The 21,766-nt window shown below is 50.7% G+C and overlaps 9 protein-coding genes and 2 non-coding genes across 11 annotated transcripts; 5 read left to right on the plus strand and 6 right to left on the minus strand.

Moving 5' to 3' along the window:
• Positions 1-258: 258 nt before the first annotated feature.
• On the plus strand, positions 259-2,823 carry CYME_CMO107C (ATP-dependent RNA helicase; the record flags this gene model as incomplete). The annotated part of the gene is made up of 1 exon (XM_005537461.1): positions 259-2,823. The coding sequence occupies one exon, from the start codon at positions 259-261 to the stop codon at positions 2,821-2,823; it is 2,565 nt and encodes an 854-aa protein (XP_005537518.1).
• Positions 2,824-3,284: 461 nt separating this feature from the next.
• Positions 3,285-4,667, minus strand: CYME_CMO108C (hypothetical protein; the record flags this gene model as incomplete). Its single annotated transcript, XM_005537462.1, has 1 exon — positions 3,285-4,667. The coding sequence occupies one exon, from the start codon at positions 4,665-4,667 to the stop codon at positions 3,285-3,287; it is 1,383 nt and encodes a 460-aa protein (XP_005537519.1).
• A 236-nt stretch (positions 4,668-4,903) lies between these two features.
• On the plus strand, positions 4,904-6,376 carry CYME_CMO109C (pre-rRNA processing protein bystin; the record flags this gene model as incomplete). Its single annotated transcript, XM_005537463.1, has 1 exon — positions 4,904-6,376. The coding sequence occupies one exon, from the start codon at positions 4,904-4,906 to the stop codon at positions 6,374-6,376; it is 1,473 nt and encodes a 490-aa protein (XP_005537520.1).
• A 785-nt stretch (positions 6,377-7,161) lies between these two features.
• Positions 7,162-8,334, minus strand: CYME_CMO110C (hypothetical protein, conserved; the record flags this gene model as incomplete). The annotated part of the gene is made up of 1 exon (XM_005537464.1): positions 7,162-8,334. One exon carries the CDS (start codon positions 8,332-8,334, stop codon positions 7,162-7,164), a length of 1,173 nt encoding a protein of 390 aa, XP_005537521.1.
• A 3,801-nt stretch (positions 8,335-12,135) lies between these two features.
• On the plus strand, positions 12,136-13,053 carry CYME_CMO111C (outer mitochondrial membrane protein porin; the record flags this gene model as incomplete). The annotated part of the gene is made up of 1 exon (XM_005537465.1): positions 12,136-13,053. The coding sequence occupies one exon, from the start codon at positions 12,136-12,138 to the stop codon at positions 13,051-13,053; it is 918 nt and encodes a 305-aa protein (XP_005537522.1).
• A 1,158-nt stretch (positions 13,054-14,211) lies between these two features.
• On the minus strand, positions 14,212-16,443 carry CYME_CMO112T. Its single transcript, XR_002461495.1, is given in 2 exon segments — positions 14,212-16,417; positions 16,432-16,443. It is a non-coding gene; the product is annotated as a hypothetical transcript (transcript).
• CYME_CMO113R lies at positions 16,382-16,469 on the minus strand. Its single transcript is given in 2 exon segments — positions 16,382-16,417; positions 16,432-16,469. It is a non-coding gene; the product is annotated as a tRNA-Ile (tRNA).
• A 221-nt stretch (positions 16,470-16,690) lies between these two features.
• Positions 16,691-18,514, plus strand: CYME_CMO114C (hypothetical protein, conserved; the record flags this gene model as incomplete). Its single annotated transcript, XM_005537466.1, has 1 exon — positions 16,691-18,514. The coding sequence occupies one exon, from the start codon at positions 16,691-16,693 to the stop codon at positions 18,512-18,514; it is 1,824 nt and encodes a 607-aa protein (XP_005537523.1).
• A 191-nt stretch (positions 18,515-18,705) lies between these two features.
• Positions 18,706-19,935, minus strand: CYME_CMO115C (hypothetical protein; the record flags this gene model as incomplete). The annotated part of the gene is made up of 1 exon (XM_005537467.1): positions 18,706-19,935. The coding sequence occupies one exon, from the start codon at positions 19,933-19,935 to the stop codon at positions 18,706-18,708; it is 1,230 nt and encodes a 409-aa protein (XP_005537524.1).
• A 121-nt stretch (positions 19,936-20,056) lies between these two features.
• Positions 20,057-20,392, plus strand: CYME_CMO116C (hypothetical protein; the record flags this gene model as incomplete). Its single annotated transcript, XM_005537468.1, has 1 exon — positions 20,057-20,392. One exon carries the CDS (start codon positions 20,057-20,059, stop codon positions 20,390-20,392), a length of 336 nt encoding a protein of 111 aa, XP_005537525.1.
• Positions 20,393-20,643: 251 nt separating this feature from the next.
• CYME_CMO117C (hypothetical protein, conserved) lies at positions 20,644-21,480 on the minus strand (the record flags this gene model as incomplete). The annotated part of the gene is made up of 1 exon (XM_005537469.1): positions 20,644-21,480. One exon carries the CDS (start codon positions 21,478-21,480, stop codon positions 20,644-20,646), a length of 837 nt encoding a protein of 278 aa, XP_005537526.1.
• Positions 21,481-21,766: the final 286 nt, after the last annotated feature.

Consider the following 21,766-nt stretch of genomic DNA (forward strand, 5'->3'; position numbering starts at 1 on the left):
GTCACCGCTACCCCTTTAGCCTCGCAGGTTGCTCTCTGGTAGATACCCACTCAAACGTACTAGGCCGCAGCTTGCTCACGAAACCAGTGAAGCGTCCTGCATCGCGCAGGTACCTGCTTCTGACAAGCGCTCGACGCGAAAAATTTTCATGCGTTGCTTGATGGACGAGGACGTTGCTGAGACAGTCTCTGCCAGTGGAGCCGGGTGCGTTCTCGGGGATTTCGGGGCGTTTGGGGAAGATCGTACCAAGTTTTGGGAATGCCACAGCCATCCGAGTTAAGTAAACTTGGAAAGGGCAGCTGCCAGCCAAAGCCCCCCGCGGGACTTGCGTTTGTGGCCTTGGGACTGGACGCTAGACGCATAGTAAGAGCGCTGGTACACTGCGGCTACCGCGAACCCACTCCAATCCAGCGCAAAGTGATACCTCTGATTTTGTCTGGAAGGGATGTGGTTGCCATGGCCCGCACCGGTTCTGGAAAGACAGCTGCCTTCTTAGTGCCGCTGATCCAGCGCATAGCGCTCCATCCGACGCAGTGCGTCGGTGTCCGCGGGCTCGTGCTATCACCCACGAGAGAGCTGGCTCTACAGACCTTCAAGTTTTTATGCGAATATGCAAAATATGCAAGGTTGCGGGCAGCGCTTCTCATCGGCGGAGAGTCACTGGAAGCACAGTTCGCCGCACTTGCGCAAAATCCCGAGGTTTTGGTCGCGACTCCTGGTCGCCTGCTGCAGGTGCTTGACCAAGTTCCTCACTTTTCTTTGAAGCTATTGGAAATAATCGTTCTCGACGAGGCCGATCGCTTGTGGGAAGGCAATTTGGCCAGTGAATCGAGGCGAATACTCGACATGCTGCGGGGTACACCGCAGGTTGAGAACGTGTCGGGCCTGAACGTTGCTGCTCAGACACAGAAAGTGCTGGTATCGGCGACATTACCAAAAGATCTCGCAAACTTTTCGCAGATGGTCCTCTCATCGCCTGCATTTGTGCGGCTTGATGAGGAAAAATTGCTCTCCGAAGCTGTGGAGACCGGCTATATTTTCTGCAGGCAGGAAGAAAAGATCGCTGCTCTGATCCATGTACTGCGCACGCTCTTAGCGTCCAGCAAACGGATTTTAGTATTTTTTGCCACGAAACATCATGCGGCATATGCACATAGGCTCTTATCTAGGTATGAAAATTGGCCAGTCGCTTGTATTCACGGTGGGATGGACCAAATATGCAGAAAGAGGACCCTAGAGGAGTTCAGAAAGAAGGAACAAGTCTCACTTTTCGTGACAGATGTGGCAGCGCGCGGGCTCGATTTACCACAGCTGGACGTGGTGATCAATTTCCATTTCCCACCAAGCCCGAAACTATTTGTGCACCGCTGTGGACGAGTCGGTAGACGCGGACGCAAAGGGTGGTGCTGGTCTCTCGTGTCGACAGATGAAGTACCATATATGCTCGACGTGTGGTTGTTCGCCAACGACGGGAAATCTTTTGCCTTCCGAGAATCCAGTGAAGAGTGCCCCGTGGATGTCGGTAACCGCGGGTACGTGCGGGACCTTAGATCCCAGAACGTCGGTCGCGTGTCCTCTGCCATTTGCCAAAGTATTGCAGAGCGTATACAGAGGGCCGAAATGGAAGATGCAGAGCTGCAATCGCTCCATCAGAGTTGCGTCCGTGCCTATGATCTGTACCGAAGAACGAGGATCAAAGCATCCGGAAGCTCTGTTGTGCGTGCACGACATCTTCGTAATGAGTACTGGAGCCACGTGTCGATTCACCCGATTTTTTCCTCTGCGACTGCTCAAGAGGAAACGCCTGCACAGGAGCAGGCTGGGAGAGTGGTCCAAGTTCCAAACAGTGACGGCCCGGAGACAAAACGAAGCGAAGTGCTCCGGGATATTCACTGCTGGCGACCACGTGCGCCCGTTTGTAACGTGCAGCAGACAATATCCGGCCATCACGCATTGCTTCGCACTGCCTCAGGTCCGGGACCTCGTCTTAATGAAACTATCTGCCGGGAGACTGAGGCCAATGATACAACCACGGCGCCTAGCAGTACCGCTGCTTTGGACGAAGCAGCCGCGATTTCTGTGGACTGTGGACAGAGCGATGCCTCGTCCGCTGATCGAATAGAATCGAACACAAGAGAGAAGCCTCGCCAGCGGAAGCGTGCTCGTGAGGCGCTGCTGCAGCGGGAGCACACGTTCGCCGTTCCAGCAGAACCTCCTGCCTCGACAGTTACGGATCGGATCCGGGCGGCCTTTCTGCAGCTGGATCAGAGTACGGACGTCGATCCGAAGAAAAATGACAACAGTGCTAGTGGCGTTGGAGGATTGGGAGCATCTGTTTCTCGCCGATCATCCAGCCTACAATGGGACTTCCGTCGTAAGAAATTCATTCGAACAACGTCACAGAATGGAAATATCAACGATATTCGGGTTCGGCGAAGACTGCGTCGAAAGTTTTCAGAGGAGAAGAAACAAAAGAATGCCACCCGAGATACCGTTACAGCCTATGAAAGATGGACACAGAAAACACAAGCCTACATTCAGCAAACAGGAGCTTTGCCTAGATCATCCATATCAACGCTAGCGCTCCAGACTGTGCGCAAACCTGATTATCGCAGCAAGCAGAAAAAGAGCTCGCGGTGGCGTTCGCGACATGCTCCACTTGGGCTTCATATCGACACAGAAGTGATGCCGAGCTCCGCGCAGATGATCTCAAACCGAGCTGTAACGCGCTCTCTTCCTGAAATTCGGAAGCATAGGAAACGCAAGGCCGTGATTCAACATATTCAGCGAAAGATCGGGAAACCAAGCCGTTCGAGAAAGTAGGGAGCGCATCCTGCGACAGCATGGACGAAACTGCAGATCAGAACATGCCGGGAACGTCTTTCCCAGCAATGAAACTTTAGAGCATAGATGCCATACATGCACCACTTAGATAGCCTGCGGCAAATCCGATGTGGCAGTCTGCCCCTGAAAGCACATGAATGGAGCCAACCTGTTTGCGGGCGGACTGGGATATTCCGCAGACGAATCCCCGGAATTTTTCCACGTTGCCTAGTGCCGCAATGCCACAAGGCGGGTGTGTCTGAGCGGAGCTCGATGCATGAATTGTGACGCTGCAGCTAGTGACTTGGATGGAATACGTTAATCTGCCCGGATAATGCCATCTACCGTTCATGTTTGCATCGATTCGATCCTTGGATATCCTTGCAGACCGCAAACCTGTATCCGCCATAAAGCTCATGTTTTGGTCATCCTGAGACCTCTCCGCGACTGCCGTCAGCGCACTAGAACGATCCTCTCCCCAGCGACTGCAGTAAGCTCATGGCTCCGTCCTTGTTTTCCCCAATGATCAGTATCGTCACGAAGATAACGGCAAGCAGCACGCCTACGAGTAACTCTCTTTCAGAACCCGATTCCCTGGATTGCCCGGCTTGGTTTAAATTACGCAACTTTCGAATGATACACATGACTTCATCATCGCCTGGTTGTCTGTTTTCGTACTGCGTTTGATCAAGGGTCCCAACTTTGGTGTACACAATTTTGGACCTTTCTTGCATGGCTCGTTGCCAGCTGGCTGGGTGCAGCCTGGTCGGCGAGCATGCGAAAACATTCCAGTTTTCACCAAATGAACGTATGAGCACACCGTGCTCTACAGCGATGAGATCCGGCCGCAAAATCTCCACAATTGGCTCCATGAAGAAGCCGATCTGGAAACTATACAGAAACTGCCGTCTCCTGTCAATTTCGCGGATCGACAACGTGACATTATCAGCCTGATCCTCGAGGTATGGATTCAAGAGAATCCAGATAACTTGAAAGTCGCGTCCTGGTCCATGTGATGAGACAACATCCAGCGCCTGCATCTGTTGCTGGATCAGGTTTTCAAGCCGCGGGATCGCCGAGTCACCGCGAAGATTTCTTGGTTCAACGATGATGATGAAACCTCTCCACGTCGCTGATTTCTTGGACAGAAGCTCACTAGCGTCCCATGTAGCATTTGCAGACTCCTCTCCAAAACAAGAAAACTTTGCCGATGCCTCTCCGCAAGGCGTGACGTCGCCCAGTTCATCGAAAAGACTTTTGGCCGCGTTCGCCTTACCTGCTGAAGAAAACACCAGTCTTACTTCGTTCAACTCATCACCTATTGAATAAAAATTCGTGGCGGTCAATTTTTGGGCAAATGCGTAGGTCAAAGCGAAAAGAAGCGTTTCCGAGTACGGCACCGTTGTTTCAAGTTTCTCGTTAATGCCAGGCAGAGCAACGACACACCTCAGACGTGTGCAACCGGCATTAACAGCCTTGAGGATCGAGTCACTGAGTGTTTCAACTGTGTTCTCCAGGTCCAACGGAGGCTGCGCATCCGTAGAGAGTACAGAGGAACCCAGCAGCCCACGAGCACCCGAAGCGCCTTGCGACCCGTCCAGCCCCTGAAACGCAGTAGTCTTGTGGGCCAAGCCTGGTGCCCCGCGACGCTGTTTGTCTGCGAACGGCGCTCTTCGTGGGAACACAACCCGGTGCTCTGGTCTGTGTCCACGAGCTCCAGCGAGTCTTCGCCTGAGCCTCCTGAACGAGACAAAGGTTGGGTTGAAACTGGTACAGTCTACACTGAGGCTAGAAAGGAAGCATGATGCACCAGCTTGCACGTGACTGTACCCGTTTACGAGCATAGACACAGCCGGTTCGGATTCTGAACCCTTGGAGATTCTTGTGTACTTGCGGCATCTCGGGGAAACGGGATCGATGAGCTTGCGGCAGAGGCAGTTTTGCACAGATGGAAATAATTGTATCAATAGGCACATGAACCAAAAGAATTCGCACACGCGTCCGCTTGACTAGAAACGCCTCGCTTTATTACGCTTGGCTTTCAAGACGTTGCCCGGTGTGCTTTGAACACTTCTTCGCAATGCCAGTCAAGCATTTGTCTCTTGAGGCTCGAAAGCGCAAGCCCGAGAAGCGGAGCGCTCTCTGGCACCAGAAACCGCTGCCACAGCAACTTGCCGGGGAAGTCCAACCGGTTCGTGCCAGACCACGTCGCAAGAGCCTTGACGGCGCTCAGCGCGAGGCACGCTCTCCAGGTCATTCGAGTTCCGACTCCGATGAACTTCGAGATGTTGAACAACTTAAGGGATCTTTGGCGTTCGATCTATTTCAAGGTGATTCAAGCCACAACCGGGAAACTCGGGCGTTACAACTTGCGACGGAGCAACTACTTGAAACTGATTATGATCTGGACGAAGCGGCACTCGTGTGGGGAGCCACGGAACCTGGACGCCCTAAACGTCGGCGCGCTTCCAGTAATTTAGGTGAGATCGAGTTCGAGTCAGACTTCTCAAAGTCTGAGGAGTCGTCGCTATCAGGGTCCAGTGACACTTTTTCGGATTCTGCCGTTGAAGATAGTATTGTCCACTCAGAAGATTCCACTGCACTTCTACAAATGACGGAGGAAGAACGGGACGCGCTTAGATCATTTGAACTTTCGCGTGCTGATCCGTCTGCAACAATCAACTTGGCGGACTTGGTTGCAGCAAAGCTCCGTGAGGGCGCCGCCGCATCCCCTGGTGGCCTCCCCGGTGCTGGGAGCGCAACGGGCGCGCCAGAGAGCCAAAGTCGAGAGGCTAGATTTCGTCAACTTTACGAATCTGTAGGTGAAGTGATGCATCGATACAAATCCGGCAAGGTTCCAAAAGCGTTCAAGCTCATGCCGGCTCTGAGGGACTGGTACGACGCGATGTGGCTGACCCGGCCAGAGCAATGGTCGCCTCAAGCTCTTTTCGTCGCTACGAAGGCATTCGCGTCGAACTTGGACCAAGCAGCAGCTCAAAAGTTTTATACCTCTGTTTTGCTGCCGAGGTGTCGCGAAGACATTTCTGCAAGAGGCAAATTGAATGTACACTTATTTCAAGCCTTGCGAAAAGCGACGTACAAACCGCAGGCTTTTTACAAGGGCCTAATCTTTCCATTGATCGATAATGAGTGCTCACTACGAGAAGCAGCGGTTTTTGGTGCTGTCTTGAATCGTTGTCACATTCCGGCCCTACATTCGGCGGCTGCGTTACTCTATCTGTCCCAGAAGCCGTATTCTGGACCCGTCGCACTCTTTATTAGAGTGCTTTTAGACAAAAACTATGCGCTCCCCCGCCGCGTCATCGAAGCATTGTTGAAGCACTTCCTTCGGACTCGAGGGGACTGCCGCGATTACCCTGTACTCTGGCACCAGAGCCTGCTCGCCTTCGTGCAATACTTTAAGTCAGATCTTTCTGCAGCGCAGGTGGAGTCCCTTCGTTCGTTGCTTCGGGAAAAGCGGCACCATTCAATTACACCTGCGATTCACCACGAAATTCAGAGCATTGTCCAGCAGAGAGACGGGGAGATTTGAGCTGACCACAAGCGAAGAGCGAACTCACTCTGGCGTTGGCAGCTCGAGAAGCGTCTCCGAGAGTCAGCAGGTACGCCATCAGGCACGTGAGCTACCGCGTTGCTGCTGTGACGAGTCGTCACTGCAAGCGCTTTATTCGACCGTGGTTCTGCTACATTTCAGATACACAAGCCCATGGCCTGCTCCAGATTACCAATTCAAGCCCGAACGCGGACGGCAGCGTCTGCATATCCTGATGCGGCAACGTGCCAGGAACTCTAGATATTCGGACCCAAGCATGCCACCTGAAGTGGGAGCTTGCCTGGCACCATGCTAGAGAGCGCCGCATCTTCGGGAACAAATTCGCCTTGTTCCCGTGGCGACATGATTGCGCAGAGTGCGTACCACAATAACGCTCGCGAGGACGGCTCTGCTGAGTGACCAGTGTACTGCTCGGAGACTGGTATTTGGCTCAATGTGCTTTGACAAGGAAATTCACACCGCTTGGAATGAATTTGATGCGAGATGGCTCGCTGGAATGCGCGGTCTAACTCACGTGACTTTCTGAAAAATCGAGTCGTTCAAATAGGCTTGTATATGGCGAGAGCGCGAATCGCGAACCAAGAATCTAGGCTTCTGTGTCGAGTTTCGTGTAAAAGATTCACTTACGCTGGATCGAGAGCCCACGATCCTCGCCTCACAAACGCGTACCGTTTCTCGGCGAGCGCCTCTCGTTCCGTCGCTTCGCTCTACATCCGAGGACGGTTGCCTGCGAGGTCTCGACGTCGCAAGCAGTGCTCTTTCATTCATAAGTCGCGGAAATCCGTTGACGTTCGATGCATTTCCTCTATTGTCCACGATCGAATCTGCTTCAGAAACATGCTGGGCGAGTTTTCGTTCCTCCATAACTCATTTGACATTCCTAGCGAGCGTCCGGCCCACACGCGGTGCACAGGAGTAATCACTCGAGTTGCGGAGACGAGGAAAACCTCAGACCATTGCGCACGCTCCTCAACTAGAGGAGGTTTCTCGAGTCGAAGTGGAACGTTGTGCGCTTCGCAGACCCTAAGGACTAGCTCCCGCATGTGACCGTGTAGTACGTCATTCACGGCAGTAGCAACATACCCCTCTTTGTAAATGAAAAAAATATTGCTCACAAGGCCTTCAAGAATGATCAGCGACGTAGATGCTCTCCGCACAATTACAAGCTCAATAGAGTCGGCGTGTTCTCGAAGTTCCTCGCATCGCTTGCGATCACGAACCCAGCCACTGTACTTAATGCTAGGATTGGACCGTTCTATTCCTAAATGGAACTCAACCTCCGCGTGCTTGGATACCACTTCGTGCTCTACTGTTGGTGGAGCAAGTTCAGAGCAGCGCACGAATACGGGTACAGTTTCATGCAGGTTACAACACGCTTTGGAATCGCTGGTTCTCGCGGAAAAGACTTTATTTCCATCGACGCATGGAATGTAGATAATAATCAGAGCCTCTGCCGCCTCGCCGTTTCCACCCTGTTTACGCTGATAGACGAGGGCCCACTGGTGAAGTGCAGTTCTTATACTATCCCTCAGTTTCTTGGTGGAAAAAAGGGAAAACCGACAGCTCGCGGCTTCTGTATCCTCTAAAAGGGGCTGTAGCGGTGCTCTGCCAGCGTCCTGAACCAAAGCTGCAAGCGTTCGCTGCAAGCGTTGAACGTGGAAAGCATAGCACACAATGCTTCTGCCTCCGTTCACGGTACGCGCCGCAGTGTACGCACCCTGCGGGAGTTCGAGTAGAAACGCTGCCGGCGAATAACTGTGCAAAAGCTTCCATACAACAGCGGCGTGCTCCGCGGGTTGCACACCAAGCTGCTCTAGTGCACTCTTGAGAACATAGACGGCTCCCGAGTCTGAAGTGGTCAGAGCGAGCGCGCTTGAGACTGCAACGCCGTTAATGACCAGTACCGTTGCGGACTCATCGAACGCCACCTCGCCCATTCGACAGACCCCCAGAGCTTTCGAAATAGTGAGTAGTGGCGACACCTATTTAATCTCAGAATAAGTTTCCGCCATATCGTCAACAGACAAGAAGATAAACTGGGTCTAGTGCATCGCATGTACCGAAAATGGGGCGTCCCGTTTCAGACTTTCAATTCAATTCTATTCCACCTTTGCTGCGATTTATTGGAGGAGGTCAAAATCGCTTTGCAATGTATATATCCTAGACGAATTGCTTGCAGGACGCATTCATTACTGTGCAGTGCAAGGAGGACAGCTTCCTTCTTCAGGCCAGTCATAACACAGCACTCAGATGCTTGCGGAACATTGAAAGAAACAAGTATATGCGCTGCGCATCAAAAACCGGTATTCTCAAAGAGTGCTTGCGATCGATTGTAGAAAACGGCCTGTTTATCACCTTACGGGAAGCAAAAGCAACGATAGCAGCCATCATGAGCGCCTCTCTTTCTCAACAGCTTGTTCATGTGGTCCTAAAAACATTCGGATACAGTCGAAGAAAACGAGACTTAGTTCACGCACGAGAGTCTTCTACCGAAATCGCAACGACTGTGTTCCTGGAACCTCGAGGTCGATGTGAAGCACCAGGACGTTGGTTTGTTTTTCTGACAGTCGAAGAGACTTGCGTCGGAGGAAAAGGTCGGAGCGTGTGCGGGTTTTTGCGGTTCAGGGAGCTCGTTATCTGCACGATGGAACTCGAAGAGATCGAGGATATCATCATAGGCTCTTACTGCAGTAGATTCATTCTGCGGCATAAGTTTCGCTGGTACAGAAGGCTCACATAATAGCAACAACCATCTCATCGAATCATTGAAGATTTTTCCCTGACGCTTGGCGGCTTCTGTCCATTGGACAACATGCATTTCATCAAGTCATTTGCGTTCGAGCTTTTCCGATTTCATCGACATAGAGATGCTTTCCATACCCCCGTACGCTCCTTGGTTGAAACCAATCCAAGGAGCGTTTTCTGTTGTAAAAAGTAATGATAGCTCCGCTGGGCGGATCGTTGATGCCTTCAGCTCACAGTAACACACCGGGGCACATATCGTCTTTCTTCCGCAAGTGCTCCTTCCTCCGGGAAGGTCATCATCTGAGGCTATTCAGAATTGCGTTCATTTTAAAAAAAATAAATGGATGAGCCTGTGTGTACGTTTCAGAGGTTCAATATGGAATGAAGGCGGCGAAGCGTATCCTCGACAGAAAAGCAGAGAGAGCTGACAGAGCAGCAAATGGCACAGAGGGCACGGGTCCGTGATCTCCTTTCATTGATGAGTTTATGCAGCGGCAAGAAACGCGTCGAGATCGTGAACGCAGACTTTGACTCTGCTATCAACATCAGAAGATGTGCATTGATGAAAACGAGACCCGCAGAGCTGACGCGATCCAACGATGTAGGGGAGCTTCTAAAAGCCGAAGTGTACAAGCAGAAACTGAAGCCGATACCAGGGGCCAGTCAAAAAACGCTGGGAGGCGCTTTGAGTGGATACTAATTTACCCTCAGTGGTCGCGAAACTTTTTTTCTTGTACTGACATGTCGTCTATTAACGAAGTTTTCCGTAAAGCACGGATGGATACCGATTTCGCAGGGCTCTATCTTTTGCATGCGAGTCTGATCTCCTCTGCTTCATACGTGTCAGCGTCAAAATAGAACACTGAACAGCTCGCTCTTATCTCGCTTCTCGAATTTTTCCCGAACTTTGCTATGTGCACAGCATCGAAAGTCGAAGCACATCAAGAAATACTTTCAGTCTCTCACGTAGGTTTAGAATGCTCTATTGTCATTTCAGAGTGGTTCCTGCCAAACCTAGGTACTGGAACACGTTATGCCATCCTCATTGATATGGGCAGTGGCGCACTTGAACAAGCGCCCGTAAAATAACCTATGTCATTATCCAGTTCATACGTTCAAGCTTCCTCTCTTCTCCTTCCCCAGCTTTATGATGCTCAAATCACGCGTTCTCCACGTTTTCATTCTTTTTGTTTGAATGCAACTCATAGATGCTGCTAGATGCGCCCTCTATTGAGGACGAGAAGAACCCGACGCTTTCCCTTGACGGCTTGTTCGCAAGCTCATTCTCATAGATCATGGAACTTGTTATTCCAAATAATCGATTTCATGTAGAAGACAAATCCTCTTTTCTTTGTGACCGTCGATGCGGGAGCATTCGTCATCAGAGTGATTTCTCTCTCTGGATACTCTCCATGGTTCCCATCTCTTCTGTTTGCATGTAGATGCTTCTTGGACTCGGACTTGAGTCATCGCAGTGATCGCTTCCAGTAGAAATTGAGTCATCACTATACAGGAAAGGGACTTAAACGGATCAAAATCTCTCTACTTGTTCTCCAGAGTGGAGCCCCCGTTACTTTGCTCGCCATGGACAACGTCACGGTCCACACAGACTGTATCGAACGAAGCAGCATGCGCCCGCGCATGCGACGGGTAAAGTGCTCGCCTTTGAGATCCCGAAGAACAAGCCCGTGATCGTGGGAGACTCCACCGGCCATGCTAGCCAAAGAGCGCATCGAGGGAAGCCTTCTTCAGCAGTCAAGCGCGTACGCCGAGCGATGAAGCAAACTTTTTCGTGCCGCAGGGCGGCCTTCGGAGCTGGAATTGTGGCAGACATACATGAACATCCGACCCCGACCATGTTTCACCGCTTCGAAGGGCGCGCCGACGCAGTTCACAAAGAAGCAGAAAATTGGCAAGCGAAGCGCAAATCGCTGCCACAGGCCGCGGGCACATATCATCGACAACGGTCGGGAGCTGCTGAATCTGGACTTGAACGTCGCAATCAGCATCCTTTGGCTGGTCAAAACGGAGCTGGAAGGACACAGGAGACAGATGTATAGAAAGCCGGAGTAAAGATAGAGGAAAAGGAAGCAGTCGCGGTGTGAGCTCTGCAAGCTGCTCTTGACGACAGTGGGAAGAGATCTGAACTTTATCTTGTACTTACGAGTCAAGTCAGTTGTCAACTTCCGTATTATTTTGATGTTGGTGTAGCGGAATAACGAGGGTACTCGATCCTGAGCGTTTCCGCCTCGCAACGGTTCAAATGTGGTTCCAACACGGCTCTCAGAAAAGAGGGCGTCTCCAACGAAACCGAGGACGCAAGGAAATTCCGGATTTTTCTCCATACCGCAAAGGCATTCGAGCGTGCATCGGGCATGCATCCTCACTGTAATGTGATGCGCCTACGTTCTTTGATCGGGGGCTCCTGCAGGCCTCCGGAGCACTAGCTGCACTCGAACCAGAACTGCTATTTCCATGGTCCAAAAATTTCCAGTTTCCTCTACGAGCCCCATATATACGTATTCCGAGATCGTTTACGATGTACGCACAGCGCGGACCTCATCGCTGTATACAGAGGAGGCGCTGCGACCATACGTCCCGCACCGTAACCCCAAATCAAGCATCCAGCCGGAAACGCCGCCTTGAAAGCCAGCCCGGGGAAGAAAGATCTATCAGATCCCGCCTCGCGCACGTTGATCGCATCCGAAGCCACCTACAGGACGCTTCCGTTGACAACACATCGGCGTGCATAGTCCTTGTACAGCTTATTCTGTAAATGTCCAGTATTTTCACGTCATCGGCTTGATTGCGAGTCTATGTTCTGAGGCTGCGGCGGCTGCGGCGGCTGCGGCGGCTGCGGTGGCTGCGGAAGCATCTTTCAGGTGCCAATTGGCGCGCACTCGGCAGGAATCGACAACGAAGTATCGGATTTAAAAGCAGTTGTCTTCAAAAAAGAGCGGGGAAACAAGTTCGGGCGTGACCATTTCAAGATCATGGTGATCAAGCTATTCTCAAAGCTTGGAGAGAACTCGAAGAAGATTTTGAACGATGATTTTGTTTTCCAGCCGAAACTCACTGTGAAAAGCACGACACAGAACGGTGTAACGTACTCTGTGAACGGTGTGCAGACGCCGAACGGAAACATTGAGGCGGACTTTGGGACGAAATTCAAATTAGAGCCTGCGAACCTCGGATCCATTATATCCGGTGGTGCTGCAACAAACACAATCTCTCTGAAGCTTTTCACCACCGGTGCAGTGAGTGCAGAAACCGTGCTCGACGACGTTGCAAATGTCAGCGGTCTGAAGGCGACCCTGTCGGGCACCGTGCGTGACGCTTCCAACTTTGTCGCTCTCACTTCCGAGTACGTCGGGCACATACTTGCGATTTCAGCTGGTGTCAATGTGTTCGGTACCACGGCGGCGACGAGTTCAGGTGACACATCGTCACCGAGCACTGCGCTTTTCAACGGCTCCCTTGTTTTGGGCGCTGAAGGCATATATGTCGGCGGCGAGCTCGAGTACAATGCGAGCAATGCAGCCATAAGCAAATACAATGCGGCGATCAGTTACTGCGATAAGGGTGAGAGCGAGCTGCTTCTTGCCCTCACGGACAAAGCTCAGTGTATTCGTGCTTGCTATGCTCACGCTATTTCAAAAAGATTGAGCGTCGCCGCAGAAATCAGCTATAGAAGAGCGACGGATGCCAGGCTTTTGACTGTAGGATTCAAATACGGAATTGACGAGCTTTCATCGGTCAAAGCTAAGGTAGATTCTGCAGGCGAACTTTGTATGGCCTACATCCAAGAAATTCGGCCGAGGACGACTTTAGTGCTTGCCTCCAGATTGAACGTGAACCAGTTGGACAAAGGAGGCCATCGGGTCGGGTTGTCTTTGACATACGATGCCTAGGTCTGCTGTTGTTGCCGCTTCTGGCTAATTTGCGGTTCGTAAGCCGTCTTTAAGCGACTTAATCCGATACAGGACGGTCCAGTTGGCAAATCATGGTCAACAGAGCTTTTCGAAAGAATTGGTAAAGTTTTGCGTGGGCATCTCTGATTTTTCGCCAAGCGAAACACGTACAGCGAGCAAATACCGATCGTCGAACGGAGTATATTTGACCTTTAGACTTCATCTGGGAACGCACAAGAGCTGGACGCTTTTGCGGGTGTTTGATGGAGGCGCTGTTTTGCAAGCCGCGGAGAGTTATGCTCTTGTGGTTACCGAGTCATTTTCCTCTTCGGGCCGTAAAGTCAATTTGCGGACAAGAATGGGAACGCACTCCCTTAATACATCGAAGAACTTTTGCACTTTCTGCAGGTATGCATCTAGAGCTTTGGAGAGACCTTTGTTGGGGCTTCGGGCGTTTGGTGGATCGGTCGTGGCACGTATATTTTGCTTTTATCTTTTTTGGAACACCGAACGCTGTCCAACCTTTGGAACGAACTGCTTTTACAGCACGATATGTTTCGTTCGTATTGAAATTGCATATCTCCAAGGAAGCATAGCCCCATCTATTGTTGGACTAAAAATGCACAGAAATATTGCTCAAATTTTGTTGCGTAGAATAAGAGAATCTGATGGGATGCATCCGGGATCGCCACGGCTGCCGTTTATAGACTCTCGAGACAAAAATCAAGCCCATGGTTTCTGGGGAAAAAGCCAGCATTTTAGCGAAAATTCCTCGCAAGACGAGAACCGAAAAATCTCTGCAGGATACGCACCTCCTGAGTGTGCTAGGCATCTGCTCAATAAAGCTCTTGGACAAATCCTATCCTGGATGCGCACCTGAGAGCTCTTTGCAGCGAATTCAGGAGATCAAACAAGCAATTCACTAATTCTGGAATTTTTGCACCATACCAAGTCTCGATGTGTCGCAGGAGTGCAAACGCTTGGACAACATCAGAGTAAACTCGGATGTCCTATTCTACATAGTTTTGCATACCCGAAACATTGATCATCCATGCTGCCAATCGTTGGATGATGCCAGCGATCAACGAACTCTGACGTACAACGCGTGCGCGCAACACGCGAAGGGCGTTTGTCGGCCGATACGAACGTTTCCGAAATGGCAAAATTTAGGTGGCACCTCGGGCAATCTGAATAAATATGCACGAGACTTGTCGCCTTTTGCTTTTAGAAGGCTGCGCTGACGGCCTCTACTGGTGCCACGTGACTTGCAGTGCAATGCCGGGCACCAAAGCGAAAATATGCATTCCAGTGTTCGCTGGAGCATACGGAAGTGAAATTTGCAGATTTGAGCGAGCGTTTCCTTGAGACCTGCACGAACTCTGCAAATTTGACGCAGGCAACTTGAAGAATGGATACAGCGCGGCCTACCGCGATATCTCTTTGCAACCATAATAGGATAAAAAGGAAAGAGTCTACTTGCGTAACTCACACAGGTGTTCTAAAGACTGTGTCTCTTCACATTGCCATCAACATTAGCGGGTTTTGGCTTTTTCTTTGACTGTGTCCCTAATTTCTCCCCTCTTTCCGGTATTGAATTCGCCGGATGCTCATTGGCCACCAGCCCTTTTGTCAGAAGTCGAAGGACGCAAATGACAGAGTTCATGTCCCGATCTCGCTGCTCCCTGCTGTTTTTGACGACTTTCCTGCACAGACGCAAGTTGCAATCTACTTATCGCTTGCCATTTTCATCATCTTCTTCCACCAGCTCTGCATGTCAGTCGCAGCGGCGACACTCGACTGTAGTCAGGTGTTCATGCCTTTCCACCCAACCACATCCTTCGAGTGCCAACTTGTAGCGCGTGAACATTTGTTTCATCGCATGGTACATGCCCTTTTCAGTTAAAGAGGGCTCGCCCCGGTGCATTCCTCTGTTTCCGCGCCCGGTGACATTCCCCTACGAATGCTGACTTCCTGTAGGCAATCTCCACGAAGAGGACACTGTCAGCTGCAAGCGCAGGTGCACACTGTCCTACTCTATAAAGGATTTGTGGGATGCGATACTTTCTGTGATGAAACAAGCACCGAAAGTACAACCCAAGCTGCAAAATTTTTGATTCATCTGTGCTCCCTCCGTGCGAAGCTGTGATGCACTCACTGCAAGAGGGATTAGCTGCGATGAATGAGTTCCGAGTACAAGACCATTTTCAGGCAACTTGAAGAGACGGGCACCTGCTGGAGCTTGTCACGTGTGAGGCGTCATGCTGGCCCCGAATGCCGTTTCGTCGATAGCCACAAAGAAATGAGATTTTTTTCTTTCGGGCGTAATCGATTTTTTGACCTGGCAAGCTCAGGGAACTTTCGGCATGATTTTGTAGACAATTCATCAAGGGACGACGTCGAGTATTTTTCCTCCTCAAGCGTTCAGCACGATCAGCTCCACCCACAATAACCCTAGAAACAGAAAGATCCAAAACCTGAAGAAGGCGTGATTTGAGCATATTATACGCACGGCACCGGGCTGAATGGAGGCATGCATACATGAACGTTAAAATGACTTTGGTTACTTTTCGAAAGCTTTCTTGAGTGCGTCGCGTATCAGCCTCATCCCGGTAACGTAACAGATATCTGCGCCAACAAGTCGAAGAAGCCACTCTGAAAACGCGGTCCAGATCCCTAAAAGTTCATCAGAATTCGTAATCCCTTATTGCTACAATGCGCATATCGAGTCTGTGCATGTAAGAAAAATTTGGAGAAATCGAAAAGCCGAGACACAGCGAGCAGTTCAGTGTTCAGTTTTAATCTTACACGGGTATGGTGAGATTTTTTCTCGCTGCCCGACGAGTATTCATGAATCTCCTCATCTGTTGCGCGAAGCAGTGAACTGGAAGTTACACGGACTACGGGATAGAGCAAAATCCTTTCTGTAGCTCAACAAAACAACAACGTAGCTCCGAAACCCCAGAGTTCTTCACAGATATTTTCATCTCAGACCTAAGCCTGCGCTATGTACTGAAGGCATGTACCCGGAAACAGCGCTGCCAGCGAAGTCTAGTGTCTCAAGTTGCACCGTCGCTCGCGTCGACTTTTCCAGTCAAGAACGGGCAACAGCTGTCTAGGAGGCGCGCAACGTATGCATTTTCTGGGTTCGCACACCGGAGACAGTGCCTACTCGGCTTCAAGACGCGAACTGATCGTTGAATGCTCGTTTCTACCCAGTACTATTCACTATCTATCTCTCTTAACTTGACCGGTGCCACAAAAAGTGCGAGGACACTCTCTGTGCAGCTTACAGTTACGCCAGACACTGCTCCGCGTTCCAAAAAAGCTGTGGTGCTGCGCGGGCTCGAACCGCGGACCTTCGTGTGGCAGCTATCTGCTTATCAGCACGATGCGATAACCATCTTCGCCACAGCACCTTCACTAGATCGCTTACAGCAATGGCGCCAGCGACGTAAGTTGGATTCAGGAGACCAAAAATTCTATATAAATCCCATGGCTTGGATGCGCATCTGGATTAGATCGCTGCTTCGTGATTTAGACGCCGAAGCGCTACAACTTGGCGAATGCTTATAGTATAGAGCTTTGGCGGGGCTATCGTACCAGCTCAAAGCGGTTGGACTCTTTTGCTATTCTTCACATGCGGCGTGAGAACGCTTTCAGAGCGCTAGCTCTCTGCATAGCGCTCTGTATTCTAACGATAATTATTTGGGACCAGTACTGGAACGTCCTGCTGCGACATGGCTACGGTACTACCTGGTTCCGGCGGCGTGCGGAACCGCATGAGCGCGCGCCGCATTCGCTCCAGGAAAACGACGAATCCGTGGTTGAGCTTGAGGAATACGCGAGTCTCGGAGAACTGCTTTCAGCTGCAACGTGTACTTCGAATTCAGACTGCACCTATGGCCTAGTGTGTGTGAACGCCACTTGCACAGGGTGCTCTAGCACAGAACAGTGCAGCAATATTCAGCTTGACTGCGATGCCAACTCCAACAGATGTGTGCATAAGCCTCTCTCTAGATTTACTTGGCGCGATGGCCTTACTTTCGGTCTAATATTTGTTATCGCAGGGTTATCGAGCACAGGGGGCGTAGGAGGCGGCTTTTTATTCGTGCCTGTACTCGTGCTACTCACTGGCTTTCAAGCAAGGCGCGCTGCTGCACTATCCCAAGCACTCGTAACTGGCGGCTCGGGTGCTAATGCCTTCTATGGTTTAATCACACGCCACCCGTTTCGAGAACGCCCGCGAATCGACTATTACGTTGTGACTGTGTTCATGGCGACGATCCTCTGTGGGACGAGTGTTGGCGTCATCCTGAATATACTCTTCCCGAATTTCTTCACGCTCTTCATGCTCGCGGTCCTCGTTGCGTACGTGTTTTACATTAGCATCAAGAAAGCCATTCAACTGTGGAAAGATGAAAGAGCTGCATCGCGGAATGTTCGGGCCCAAGACCAAGGCGCCGATGCGGCTGCATCGAACGATGTGAACGCAGATGGCTCTTACGACGCATCGTGCCGTGGAACTGAGGCAGAGCATTGCACCGATGAAAGTTTCTCTATCCACAGTGACCAAATTGTAGACATGCAGGATACCGGTCACGAGCGTACATTTTCAGTCAAGTCCGAGTCAGTTCATTCTACCGAGGGCAATGAAGGCATGCGCACCTGGGCTTTCGGGCGCCTCTGGACCAGACTCATAGGTTTCTTTGATCCGACACTTCAATTCCACAGCGCAGACGAAATTATGAAGTATGAAAGTCGTCAGTATCCGCTCGGATCGCTTGTATATGTGCTCGCTATCTTTGCGTTTCTTGTCGTCTTGTCGGTATTCCGAGGTGGAGGCTCGAGCCGAGTGTCTGTGATAGGTGTGGAAAACTGCAGCGCAATTTTTATATTGCTATATATTGTTCAGGAAATTGGACTTCTCTGTTTCTCGGTCGCCGCAGGTTTTCGTAATTTGCGCATGCATCTGGTCAAGTTACGTGTCGGTTATGAGTTTTACGAGCGCGACATGGAATGGACGCGCAACAGAATTTTGTGGATTGCTCCGCTCATGATCTTTCTTGGAGCCGTTGGTGCATGGGTCGGCGCTGGTGGCTCTTTCATGTCGACTCCGATTTTAATTGCTGGAGTCGGAATGGATCCGCTCGTGGTGCAAGCAACTGCGGGGTTCATGAACTTCGTGGCGGCTTTTTCCAGCGCGATTCAGTACTATGTGAATCATGAGCTACCGCTGGACTATGGCCTCGCGCTCGGGGGCACCGCTTTCCTTGGATCACTGTCTTTCGTTGTCTTTTTCAATAGGCTCGTGTACAAATTCAAACTCCAAGCTATTCTTGTGTTTATCATGGCAGGGGTCATGTTCGGGGCCGCAGTTCTCAATATCTACGCGGGAGCGTTAGAGCTCAAAACAACACTCAACCAAGGAAAGCCGTTCCCCTTCGGGAACATATGTGGGTGATTTTCGAAACGAATTCGTACTGATTGGAGAGATACCGGCGTCGATGCAGGCGGAGACATCTGCGACTCTCGTCGCAGCACGCTCTTATCTGGAACTCGACTCGCTGGCAAATGCCGTTCATCACGGAAGCCTAATGGTTGCGATCAAAAAGGCACGATATGCGCTGCATATGCCGATATTCGGAGGCGAGATTAACAGTGGTGCTTATTTTTGCTGAGTCTATGCAAATACGAGCACGTGATGCGATGTCCAAAGTCGGTGACAGAGTCAACGAATGCTTTTTCCTCTTTTAGCGGGAAAAAGCGGCATGAAAACAATCTGAATGAAGTAAGCGCCACTATATCAAGGGCGCTTTCGGAGATGGAAATGAGCCCTATGTCTCGAATCTTACCAGGCCGGCAGCGCTCCTCAGCGGATTCGACAGCCAGCCGGTCGATGACTTTGAAACTAGATTCTCCATCAGAATTCGAGATGCACTGAATAAGAAGAATTTCACCTCTGCTCGTTCCAAGAAAAGCGTACCGATTCCCTGAATTTGCGCCATACTCACGGACAAAGTAGACGCAGCTGATCAGAGCATCCGTAAGTTTTTCCGATGAGACAGCAGTGCCCGAGTTAAGGTCATACATTTCGAGAATACTGCGCCCTGCGAAGAAAAAGACAGCAGATTCCGGACACCATTCCACGCTTTCGGGCCGGAAACCGAGCCGGAATCGAAGCTCAGGAAATGCGAGGCTCTTGATGCTCTCGCGTCCATTGGAGGTATTTCTCGGTCGACATCCTCTGTTTCGCTTTGATTCTAGCAACTTCTCCAAACTCCATAAAGTCAATTGCGGTCTTTCATCCAGCGTGAAAAACTGGGCTTTGTTTCTTGTCATAACGATATGGGTTATCGGCCATTTCCCAAGCGAAAGCGTTTTCTTTAAGAACCACTTTCTGAACGGCTGGCCTGTACAAAGCCAAACTGCTAGTTTGCCTCTCGTTTTGCCCCCAGCCGCGAGCAGAAAAGTCCGGTCATGAAGCCGAACGAAAGCCAGATCGTTGACGCATTCTGTCTGGCTATCGAAAGTCTCAAGCAAAACGCTTCGGGAAACGTCTAGAAACGCAACTTCACCGTTAGAAGCCCCGAACGCAGCGAAAACTGCCGCTTCACCAGCATCTGCAGCACTATAGACAGCGACTTTACGAACGGAAGCGCTGAGCACGACCGATCCAAACGCTTTTATAACAGTTATAGGACTATTTTCGCTAGACAACGAGCACTGTTGATGCTTTTCGCTGTCAACAGAGGCGAACTTTTCGCCGGGCAATATATTTTGAGCAAAGTTGAGCTTCGCAATACCTCCAGAGTACGTTCCTATAAAGGCCTCTGCTACTGTTATCCTAGAACTTGTTTCCGAGGTCCGCCCAGCGGCCTCCATAAGGAAGCAACAACCGAATACCCCGTGCCAACTCAGCACATCTGCTGGCAGGTCGGCGTCGACAGCGGCTTCGACATCAGCGACGATTTGCGCGCTGAAGTTTCTTGGTTGAGGTCGACCCATGGATTCGAAACTGGGGCGTGAGCTGAGAATCAAACTAGGCGTTGCGCTTCGTACTGCGAAAGATCTTGACTACTATGAGAAAGAGCTTGTGACGCTCCGAATGAGGATAGAAGAGGAAAGGAAAAACGGTTCGGATTGCTTGCGCCAACTGCAGGACGTTTTTAGTGAGACGGAGGCTATGATCCCGGACGCACGGTTCCGGCTTCAACGAGCTACCCAGGAGCTTGAAGTGGCACTAAATAAGGCCAGTTTTGCTGGTGCAGCTGATGAATCCGACACGAGCCGGGCGGAAGTCTTGTTACAAGAACTGAGAACGAAGCAGCTTGTCCGCTGAGATGTTTCGAGTACTAGAACGTGCGATACCCCCGACGTCAAGATAGATTTTCACACCGTATCAAAGTGCTCATTTGTTAGAGCTTGCCTGGATTCATTTTTATTCAAGGTAAACACGGAACCGTTTCGAATAGAACATGTGTGTCGAGTTGATTTTCTGTAAGTCGACTTGGGTTGCAGAGTTTGAAATAGGCATGAAACAGCGTAAGTCTAAGGGTATTCTTATGGGAGATTCTAAATGGCTGCTGCAATCTAAAATGGAATGGGTTTCCCCAATCGCCAAAAATGCGGATAGCGAGAAGAGCAGCGCTCCCTTACGATGCGATGCTGAAGCTCAGCCAGTTGAAGGATATCTTTTGCTGCAGCGGAGGGTTCGCGCTGACCTCCAAGTGGATTCATGTTCGACTTCACGTCACCGGGGCAAATTGCATCTATTCGAATATGCGATGGCGCCGTCCGAGCTTGTAAAAGAGTTAGCCGGTTTAACAAAGCCTTTGACAGCCGATACGCAGGTTCGTCACCGTGGACGACTGCATATGGCTGAAGACCGGCCTGATCAACTCGCTCGACCACTGCGTGCATAAAATCGGTCAGCTCATCATAACTCTCCAACTGCTCGATAGCCCTGCGCCAGTATGAATTAAAGAAGCACAGTTCCCCGTCACCTGAGCTCACATTTATGACTGAACAGGGCTCAGGGTAGTGCCTCATGTCCAGATAGTGAAAAACCTCGTAGAGTCGCTGCGGAAACACGACATTGACAGAGAAAGTTTCCAAAAGTGTAAAGGCGTCCCAGTTTTTCGGGCATATGGCAGCAATATTTACTACGAGCTGAATGCGCGGAAACTTCTCCCAGGCAGACACTAGCAACGAAAGTTTGGAGTGAAAATCCTCTGAGGTTGCGGAACGAGCATCAAGTTCAAACAAGAATAGGTTTTGCGGACAGGGACCCCGCGTCGACTCCAGTGTCTTCCTTTGTCGCGTTAAACCGAGTACGATCCAGCCCTCGCGCAGTAAGTTGTTTACGGTTGACCATCCGATAGAGCCCCCGCAGCCTGTCACTAACGCGACTCTTGGTTGTGAGTCCATCAGAGCTGCCCTGACACGAAAACACTACTGCGAGCGGAACGCTCGGAAAGCTCTTTGTGGACGCCCTCCAGAGTAGACACTCAAAAATACGTCCAAGTCACAACCACGACGTCGTACGGACTAGACAAAAGAGGGCTCAAATGAAAATAAACATGCAGCCACTACAGTTTCTAAAGCTTTTCAACGACCAGACGAAATACACTGCGCTCTTATCTGTGCGAGGCGACTGGATGGTCGCTGTACACAGACAGTGCTCTCACAGAATTTTTTGACACCAATTTGTCGG

Source organism: Cyanidioschyzon merolae, chromosome 15, assembly GCF_000091205.1.
Source record: "Cyanidioschyzon merolae strain 10D DNA, chromosome 15, complete genome".
Lineage (NCBI taxonomy): Eukaryota > Rhodophyta > Bangiophyceae > Cyanidiales > Cyanidiaceae > Cyanidioschyzon > Cyanidioschyzon merolae.